Here is a 9,712-nt window from a genome sequence, read left to right on the forward strand (position 1 = left end):
GCACTCGCCACTAGATGGCGCCTACAACTTGTGGTGTCCCTGGTAAGATACTTATTCTACAAGTTTTATATTCCACATACGACACGGTAAGAGGTAACTCAGGTTTTTCGTGGGTTTTTTTTTAATTTTTGCCCAATTCAAATATATAAATTTACAAGTATTATTACTTAAGAAACGAAAAATACAAACATCATAATCTAATATAAAAATGTAACTGGTATAACTGCGCAAGCAATAAGTACAGAAAACTGTAAAACTTATAGTTTTGTAAGCTTGAAATGATAAATAAATACACTATTCAAATGCAAATGCAAAAATGTAAGAAGTGACAAAAGTGCATTTTTTGATGGTCAACATTTTTGAAACATTTGGTTAAGCATATTTTTCATCATAAATAATCAGCAAGTGAATTCCGGAAATACTTTATTACAATTGTTGTGGATCTTAAGTAAGACATCTTGCGGACCGCAATTATTAATACAGTGCGTTTAGCAATAATATTTATATTTAAATATATAAATATAATTCTTACGTACGTGGACAATTGTTGCGTTTTTTGATAAATTAGCGAGCACGATAAGCTTAATGAAATTTATGTAAATATGATTTTGGATATCATTTTTATAATGTTTTATTGGTTCTCTGATAACCAGCCGCTCTGTTCTTCTGTTGTGATTCACAATTTGTGAATGTAACTGCATATTCATTTAGAACGGTTTTCGTTGTTTCTTGTATTTCCATATCGCACCTGGACGCAATTCTCATGTTTTTCAAAGTTAAAGTAAATTAAATTTTATTTAAATTAATTTAAAACTTAATGCTGGACATTATTGTCGATAATTGGGAAATATAGTTCACTGGCTGAAATCCAGCGGCTGGAACGTTAGAAAAAAGCCGAAGAGTTGCGTCTCGAACAGCTCTTGCAGCAGCCAGTAGCAGTTTGCTCAGCAGAAAGCCCTTGAAGCCGCCAAGGAAGCAGCAGTCGCCGCTGAATCATCCATACATCGATAGTTCAAACATTGATATTTATCATCCACCTGTACCGCAGAGGCCACTGAAACACTACACTGCGCTTCTCACTCACAGACAGTGCTGCCAGATCATGCGATATTTTCATCCCCTCCTGCTATTACACTCCATGCTATTTCACCTCGAAAAGGGGTAGAAATATCGCACGATCTGGCAGCACAGAGCACAGCTCAGTTTTTCTTGTTACTGCCATCTTATCGTTGATACGTAGTAAAACTGAATATCTAGCTTTTCTACCTCGTGTTTCTTTGAAAAAAATATTTAAGGAAAAATTGTGTTAGTATAAAAAGTGTCGAGTTTTAAAATGCCTTTAAAAAAAATTGAACAAAACGTTCATAAAGAATATCATACATGGAAAGTTGAAAATATGAGTGAAGCATTCTCAAAAGTAAATCGGGACACGTGCAACCACGAATGTTATGCTGTTAAGAAGACTCACTACTTTTCTACAAAAGTTCAAGATCATGCCGTTGACTGATACGTCACATTGAATTTTTGTGATAATAAATTGAATTATGGATTCAAGATAGAATTCGACGCTGTTAAAAAACTAGAACCTAAGAATCATGTCACCTGTAATTTTTACCTGATCGATGCCGACAAAAATAAGTTTCTTTTTGGACGAAAGAACCGGAAATTTGATAATTCTCCGGTTTCTTATTTTCCTAGAGTAAGTGAATGCTGTTTACCTTACCCCGAGTTACCGAACACAATAGATAAACTACTTCCAAATGATACGATGACACTGTACATCGAACTCATAACTTACTTAAATGATGATCCTATATTTCCTGACGAGGATATGATTAGTATTTATTATCCAGATCCCAGTTTATCAGATGATTTCTCGGAGTTATATAAAGTTCAAGATGACCGTGATGTAATGATTTATGTGCAGGGTGTTGCATTTCCAGTCCATAAAAGAGTATTGAAAGCACGGTGTCCTAAATTATATGAAATGGTTGATCATCATCAACACATGTCTGATGGCAATGATAACAAAGTAGCTCTTACGGACATAGAGCCAGAGATATTTAAAAGAGTTTTAGAATTTATGTACACTCGGAATGTTGAGGACTTGGATGATCATGCAGTAGGTTTGCTAGAAGCTGCTTCGAACTATGAATTAAAGAGACTGAAAAATCTGTGTGAAGAATCCCTCATCAGCTACTATTGTACCGTCGAAAATTCTGAAGAAATTAAATCGTTGGCTGCTAAGTGTGGTGCCAGACTATTGTTCGCGAACGCCGATTGTTTACAAGAAGAACACGAAGAGGCCTATCAACGTTATTCAGAAAATGGTATACTTTTTTTTCTTTAATAATACTGTAATTTATATTTTTTTAAAATATTCGAAATTTTTAATTTCAATAATTAAATCACTTTTTTTTTTTTTTTTTAGGCACACCGGAGGAATACAGTTCATCAGACTAGATTTTCTTTGCATCACTAGATAGCAATCCATTTATTCATCGCAGTAAGATTTTGCTTCATAAAATTTAATACTTTCCAAACAAATTTGTTTTGTTTTGGGCTTAACTTTTGAGTTTGCATTTTTCCACTTTTGTTAAAACTTTCAATAAAAAGTTGGATTTACTTACTTCCAATTTATAATCTAAATTTCTATTTAATGTTCAAAAAGTTTTAATTTCAGTCTTTAATCGATGTAAAGTATGAACTTTGTAATATTTCATTAAACTGGAAGAATAAATGTAAAAATATATGAAAGTCGACTTGTATTTAAATCATTTATTTTACCTAATAATCCCGTCTGAATTTTTTTATTATAATCTGGGAATTTTAATGATAGGGTAAGAGCACCAGTAGCCAGCAACTTGATGTTAAATTATATCTATATATATTTTGAACCAATGTTAAAGTATATGACCGGCTGACTGCTGGTTAGGGGCTGGGTACTGGTGCTCTGACCCTACAAGTAATTTATTTTATTACTTTGATTGAATACTAGCACTAGCTTAGAGATACATATTTTTTTTCCATACTTTTTTTTAAACAGTATAAGATACACTCAATTTACTATAAAACCGCCAGTAATATCTGAATTATACCTGAGTCAAAACACAAATTCTAGTTTAGTTCTCAAAAGCCTCAATTCCTTTGATGTTTTATTTGCCGCCCAGAAAGTAACTCTAGTTCTCAAAATCCTCAATGAGAACTGTAAAGTCTAAATGCGAATAATTTATCGATTTTAAATTATAACTACGACCTCAAAATCCTCAACGAATAAAAAGTTATGTTTCGGACTTTGAAAAATTTTATATAGAAAAAGGGAGGGGAGAGAATACGTCGAATGAGACTTGAGGTTCAAATGCGGATAAAATTATTCCTGTATGTTTTGAGTATTTTGAGACTCTAATCCAGACTATGTTATTCCAATTTAGTTCTCAAAGTGGTAAAATGGGTCGTAACTACTACTTTGAGGACTAAACTAGGAAAACTTTCTGTACTGTTGTCAATCTTAAAATTCTAAATTGATCCTCAAAAACTTCATTGAGAACTCCCATGTAGCACAGTGACAGCTTTGAGATGTCTTAAAGATGTCTTTTAATAGGACAAGACAAATTTTTTTTCTTCTCAAAGTCATCTTTTTTGGTATAAATACGACATGCAAATGTTTGTTCCAAAAACAGAGAAGAATTGTGTTGTTTTTTCTGTCCCGTTTCAATTAAAAAACCATTTGCGATGACTTATTTTATCACTATATGTAATTTACTTCTTGTCGTCACTTGTGTTAAGTCTTTTAAGTAGACATTTTTTCGGTGACAAATTTCTGATCGTTTTGTCAGCATATTGTTGCCTTTTCGATATGTCAAAAAGTAGCCTAAAAACTGATATCTTATAGATGTCATAAAGGCAGGTGTGCTCCTTGAGCTTTGAGACGAAAATCCGAATTTGTTTTTTGACCCGTCGAATGCAAATTGTAGGTTAAGATAGTAGGTAACCTTCCCTATCCAAAAATTTCCATAGAATCCACTCAAATGCGACAAAAGCCGCATAGAAACCAATACAGTCTATAGGATCCTATGCGGTTTTTGTCGCATTTGAGTGGATTCTATGGGAATTTTTAGATAGGGTTGCTACCGCCGAGGCGACTGAACCGCTTCTCACTCACAGTCCTTCTTGTTACTGCCATCTTGTCGTTGAAACGCAGTAAAACTAATCATCTAGCTCTTCTACCTCGTGTTTCTTTGAAAAAAATAATTAAGGAAAAATTGTGTTAGTATAAAAAGTGTCGAGTTTTAAAATGCCTTTAAAAAAAATCGAACAAAACGCTCATAAAGAATATCATACATGGAAAGTTGAAAATATGAGTGAAGCATTCGCAAAAGTAGATCCGGACGAGGACCAGTTTCCAAATTATCCTGTTAAGAAGACTCACTACTTTTCTACAAAATTTCAAGGTCATGTCGTTGACTGGTGCGTCACATTGAATTTTTGTAATAATAAATTGAAGTGTGGATGCGAGATAATTTTCGACGCTGTTAAAAAATTGGAACCTAAGAATCATGTCACCTGTAATTTTTACCTGATCGATGCCGACAAAAATAAATTTTTTCTTGGACGAAAGAACCGGAAATTTGATAATTCTCCGGTTTCTTATTGTTCTAGAGTAAGTGTATCCTGTTTACCTTACTTACCGAACACAATAGATAAACTACTTCCAAATGATACGATGACACTGTACTTCGAACTCATAACTTACTTGGATGATGATCCTATATTTCCTGACGAGCGTATGTATTATACCTATTATCCAGATCCCAATTCATCAGGTGATTTCTCGGAGTTATATAAAGTTCAAGATGACCGTGATGTTATGATTTATGTGCAGGGTGTTGCATTTCCAGTCCATAAAAGAGTATTGAAAGCACGGTGTCCTAAATTATATGAAATGGTTGATTATCATCAACACATGTCTGATGGCAATGACAACCAAGTAGCTCTTACGGACATAGAGCCAGAGATATTTAAAAGAGTTTTAGAATTTATGTACACTCGAAATGTTGAGGACTTGGATGATCATGCAGTAGGTTTGCTAGAAGCTGCTTCGAACTATGAATTAACAAGACTGATAAATCTGTGTGAACAATCCCTCACCAGCTACTATTTTACCAACGAAAATGCTGAAGAAATTGAATCATTGGCTAACAAGTGTGGTGCCAGCAAATTATTCAGTAACGTCAAGACGTTACAACTACTACACACTGTAAATAAAGCCAACGCTATTCAGAAAATGGTATACTTTTTTTTCTTTAATTATACTGTAATTTATATTTTTTTTAAATATTCGAAATTTTTAATTTCAATAATTAAATTACTTTTTTTTTTTTTTTCAGGCACACCGGAGGAATTAAGTTTATTGCAGAGTGGATTGTCTTTGCATCACTAGATAGCGATCCATTTATTCATCGCAGTAAGATTTTTCTTCATAAAATTTAATACTTTCCAAAGAAATTTGTTTTTCTGTGCTTAACTTTTGAGTTTGCATTTTTCCACTTTTGTTAAAACTTCCAATAAAAAGTTGGATTTACTTACTTCCAATTTATAATCTAAATTTCTATTTAATGTGTTCAAAAAGTTTTAATTTGAGTCTTTAATCGATGTAAAGTATGAACTTTGTAATATTTCATTAAACTGAAAGAATAAATGTAAAAATATATGAAAGTCGACTTGTATTTAAATCATTTATTTTTCCTAATAATCCCGTCTGAATTTTTTTATTATAATCTGGGAATTTTAATGATAGGGTAAGAGCACCAGTAGCCAGCCACTTGATGTTAAATTATATCTATATATATTTTGAACCAATATTAAAGTATATCACCGGCTGACTGCTAGTTTAGTCCTCACGAGCCTCAATTCCTTTGATGTTTTATTTGCCGCCCAGAAAGTGACTCTAGTTCTCAAAATCCTCAATGAGAACTATCAGGTCTAAATGCGAATAATTTATCGATTTTGAATTATAAGTTAGAGCTCAAAATCCTCAACAAATGAAAAGTTATGTTTTGGACTTTGAAAAATTTTAGATAGTAAAAGGGAGGGGAGAGAATACGTCGAATGAGACTTGAGGTTCAAATGCGGATAAAATTATTCCTGTATGTTTTGAGTATTTTGATACTCTAATCCAGACTATGTTATCACAATTTAGTCCTCAAAGTGGTAAAATGGGTCGTAACTACTACTTTGAGGTCTAAACTAGGAAAACTTTCTGTACTGTTGTCAATCTTAAAATTCTAAATTGATCCTCAAAAACTTTATTGAGAACTTTGAGACGAAAATCCGAATTTGTTTTCTGACTCGGGTACTTTTTTACTCAATCAAAACAATAAATTTAAATATATATAACAAATTTTATAATTTTACAGGTAGACATGACGGAATTCAGTAGAGTAGATTATTTTTGCATCAATAAATAAAATTTTTTTTGTTCTCAACTTCTGTATGGATTTTTTCACTGCTCAAAACCATTAATAAAAACTTTCATTTATTTTACACTATTTAACTTACAATCTAAATTTCAATTTAATATATCTAAGAAGTGTTTATTTGAGTAATTGTATTTAAATTAAATTAATCCAACATATGTATACATTTATATATTTTTTTTTATTTATTTAGTCTGTAAATAAAATACGATCAGTATTTGATTAACAATTGATAATACTCGTAATACTTTTTCTTTTTTTTTAAATACAAACAATGATTATGCATTAAAAATAAATAATATATTTATTTTACTACGTCAATTAGATAAATCTTTTAATAAATAAAAGTATTGTCTTACTTTTACGTATAAAATTCATCGTATGTTAATAAACTATTACAAAGTCTTACTTCTTTACATATCTATTAATTAGTCTATATTTTATTTCGGTTTTCTCATATATTTTTTGTAAATTAATTAATTAATCAATGGCGCCAATATTATTTATACAATTGATTTTCGTGATTAAAAAAATTTACAATTAAATTATTAATTAAGACGCATGATTATAAATTATTCATCGATCCGCGAATTATTTACTAGTAATTAATAATTAATAATGTACAATTATCTATAATTTTTCACTATAAAATACATTAGTAATCATCAAGTACTTCTGTTCTTCTTACTTTTTGAATTTTGCTCAGGTTGATTGTAATCATTTGCTACATCAATGTACTGAAATTAAATAAATAATTAGTGTAAATTATTAATTAAATACGAGGGATAATTAAAAAAATGAATAATCATGTTTACCTTCCTCGGCACAAAGTATTCCAATATTTGCAGTACGATGTAGCAAAGCGAGACCATAAGCAAATACGGCAAGACTCCACTTGATAAATAATTAGCTAATTGTTCGCCGATGGTCTTCTTACCTTCCCGGTGAACTGAGTCGTAAATAATCTCCGTTCTCTTGGTAATATTGAACCAATTATAAATAGATACTATTTTATCATGAACTTGATAAGGACAGATAATATTTCCGCTTTTGTAGTCAGCTATCGCTTGCTCGAGAGCTTCTACAAGAGCGTCTACCTTTGGCTCGACTAGATAAATTAATTCTGGCGGTAACACTTCCGGTATGCCCCCGACTTCGGTTGATACGACTTGCAACCTGCAATTTAAATTATTTATTAAATAAATGAATGAATGAATAAATATAAAATTTTATTTAAACATTCAGAAAGTACTTGCCCGCAAGAAGCAGCCTCAACAATGGCCATACAATAGGCCTCCGTAAGACTAGTGTTTAAAAAAATGTGACCTTTATTTAAAACGTGACGCACTTGGGAGTGTTCTAGACTTCCTAGCAAAGTAACCCGATGCTGGAGTAAATTGCGTTCTCTTATCTCTTCAATAAGCCAGCGCTTAGGACCATCGCCGCCTATTAAAAACTGGACGTCTTGATGCCGCGAGCATATCTTGGGAATTATCTGCGCTAATAAATCGACACCTTTGCGATAAACCAGCCGAGACACCACGACAATTGTGACTAAGAAAAGAAAATCCATAAGATTTTTAAAATTCACTGATATCTGATACCTTTATTTGTGATAATTGTTACGTACTGCAGTTACTTTTCCTCTTGCTGATGTCTGGAGTGAACAATGCCGTGTCCACGGCGTTAGGAATCACTGACACACGGTCTTTGTGAACTTTGGCACGTAGCACAGTGTTCTCTTTCCCAGTATGCGATACGCAGATGCAATGATTGCAGTCTGCTAATGATATCTGAAGGCATTTATTCGTCAAGACCGCTGATGTATCAGCGAAACCAAACAGGGAATGGTCCGTAAATACTGTCTGGAAAATAAATAATTAATTAGAGAAATGGATGAATAATTTTATCAATTAAACTGTCATACTTTTAAACCCAGAAGTCTTCCAATCAGCATTCCTTCATGTGCTAGAGCTGAAAATGCCGAATGCCCGTGAATTATTTCAATTTTTTCTCTAATAAATATATATCTTATCAACGGAAGTGAGCATATCATTGTTGGAAGAACGCACTGATTATAAAATACTTTTATTGGCAAATAGTAGACCTAAAAAATTAATTAATTGAGTAATTAATTGTTCATGAGAATGAGTAATTAAATAATTTAAAATACCTTTAGACCATTTGTCATGTAGCGAATACCCACTCGATCTCCATAGGAATGTGTCATCACCACAACTTTGTGTCCACGACCAAGTAAACATTGTGATAAATTAAATATATGCTCCTCTACTCCTCCCATGTTGGGGTAAAAAAAATCTGACACCATACTAAAAATAATGAGTGTAAATATACCAGACATAAGATAATTTTTTAATTACATACAAAAAAATTAAACTACTAAATTGATAAAATAAAAAATAATTGTGATACTGAAGTTAGCAGACGTCTAATAATTTTTGGATTTTTTTTTAGACGATAGAAGATAAAAAAAAAATATTTGAAAAAATTGCACCTGTAGTTTTTTAAATTTTCTACATGTGCATATTTTTATTTTATTTTTTTACAATTGATTTTTTGAAATACGAAAATTCAAAAATTTTTGAATGTCTGCTAACTTCAGGATCATAAATAATTCATGTTCTGATTTTAGGATTTTCTAAGTCAGTTTTTAAATTTTTTTGTTAAAAAAATTTTATTTTAAAATTTCAAAAATTGTCAGACGTCTGTCAACTCTACTGTCATCTAAAAATGAGTGTAAATATAACAGACATAAGACAATTTAAAAAAAAATGCATGTACTAATTTTTGAATTTTCTAAAAGTCAATTTTTTAATTTTTTTGTTAAAAAAATTTTGTTTTATTAATTTAAAATTTAAAAAATTGTCAGACGTCTGTCAACTCTACTGTTATCCAAAAATATATGTCATTATTTAAGATAATTTTCACTATTTATTTTCAAATAATCAGCTGTCTTGTAGGTTAAGATTTAAATTTAAATTTTTAAAAATAAATAATTCAAATTTACTCAATTATTATAAATACTCAGTACATACCATATTCGATGCTTTACTTGATGCATTTTAAAAGCAATTGTTAATTTAAAATAATTATATAAATTAATTTATTCATAATACTAGAAATTGTTGCTGTCACCGTGACTTAGATCACGCCATTTTTACTGAGATAAAAAAACTAAATCAATCCTCTCTAATATCTCTGGCTTTTTTTATACA

The 9,712-nt window shown here is 31.2% G+C and overlaps 3 protein-coding genes across 3 annotated transcripts; 2 read left to right on the forward strand and 1 right to left on the reverse strand.

The window, feature by feature from the left end:
* Positions 1-16: 16 nt before the first annotated feature.
* Positions 17-2,540, forward strand: LOC130663298 (speckle-type POZ protein-like). The gene is made up of 2 exons (XM_057462440.1): positions 17-2,330; positions 2,432-2,540. The coding sequence occupies exons 1-2, from the start codon at positions 1,769-1,771 to the stop codon at positions 2,461-2,463; spliced, it is 594 nt and encodes a 197-aa protein (XP_057318423.1). The 5' UTR covers positions 17-1,768; the 3' UTR covers positions 2,464-2,540.
* A 1,542-nt stretch (positions 2,541-4,082) lies between these two features.
* Positions 4,083-5,713, forward strand: LOC130663044 (speckle-type POZ protein-like). Its single transcript, XM_057462091.1, has 2 exons — positions 4,083-5,287; positions 5,388-5,713. The coding sequence occupies exons 1-2, from the start codon at positions 4,295-4,297 to the stop codon at positions 5,403-5,405; spliced, it is 1,011 nt and encodes a 336-aa protein (XP_057318074.1). The 5' UTR covers positions 4,083-4,294; the 3' UTR covers positions 5,406-5,713.
* A 1,075-nt stretch (positions 5,714-6,788) lies between these two features.
* Positions 6,789-9,705, reverse strand: LOC130664279 (phosphatidylinositol N-acetylglucosaminyltransferase subunit A-like). Its single transcript, XM_057464167.1, has 7 exons — positions 9,533-9,705; positions 8,650-8,806; positions 8,404-8,583; positions 8,107-8,341; positions 7,733-8,030; positions 7,292-7,652; positions 6,789-7,213 (listed from the first exon to the last, which is right to left on the reverse strand). The coding sequence occupies exons 1-7, from the start codon at positions 9,556-9,558 to the stop codon at positions 7,142-7,144; spliced, it is 1,329 nt and encodes a 442-aa protein (XP_057320150.1). The 5' UTR covers positions 9,559-9,705; the 3' UTR covers positions 6,789-7,141.
* Positions 9,706-9,712: the final 7 nt, after the last annotated feature.

Source organism: Microplitis mediator, chromosome 2 (genome assembly GCF_029852145.1).
Source record: "Microplitis mediator isolate UGA2020A chromosome 2, iyMicMedi2.1, whole genome shotgun sequence".
Lineage (NCBI taxonomy): Eukaryota > Metazoa > Arthropoda > Insecta > Hymenoptera > Braconidae > Microplitis > Microplitis mediator.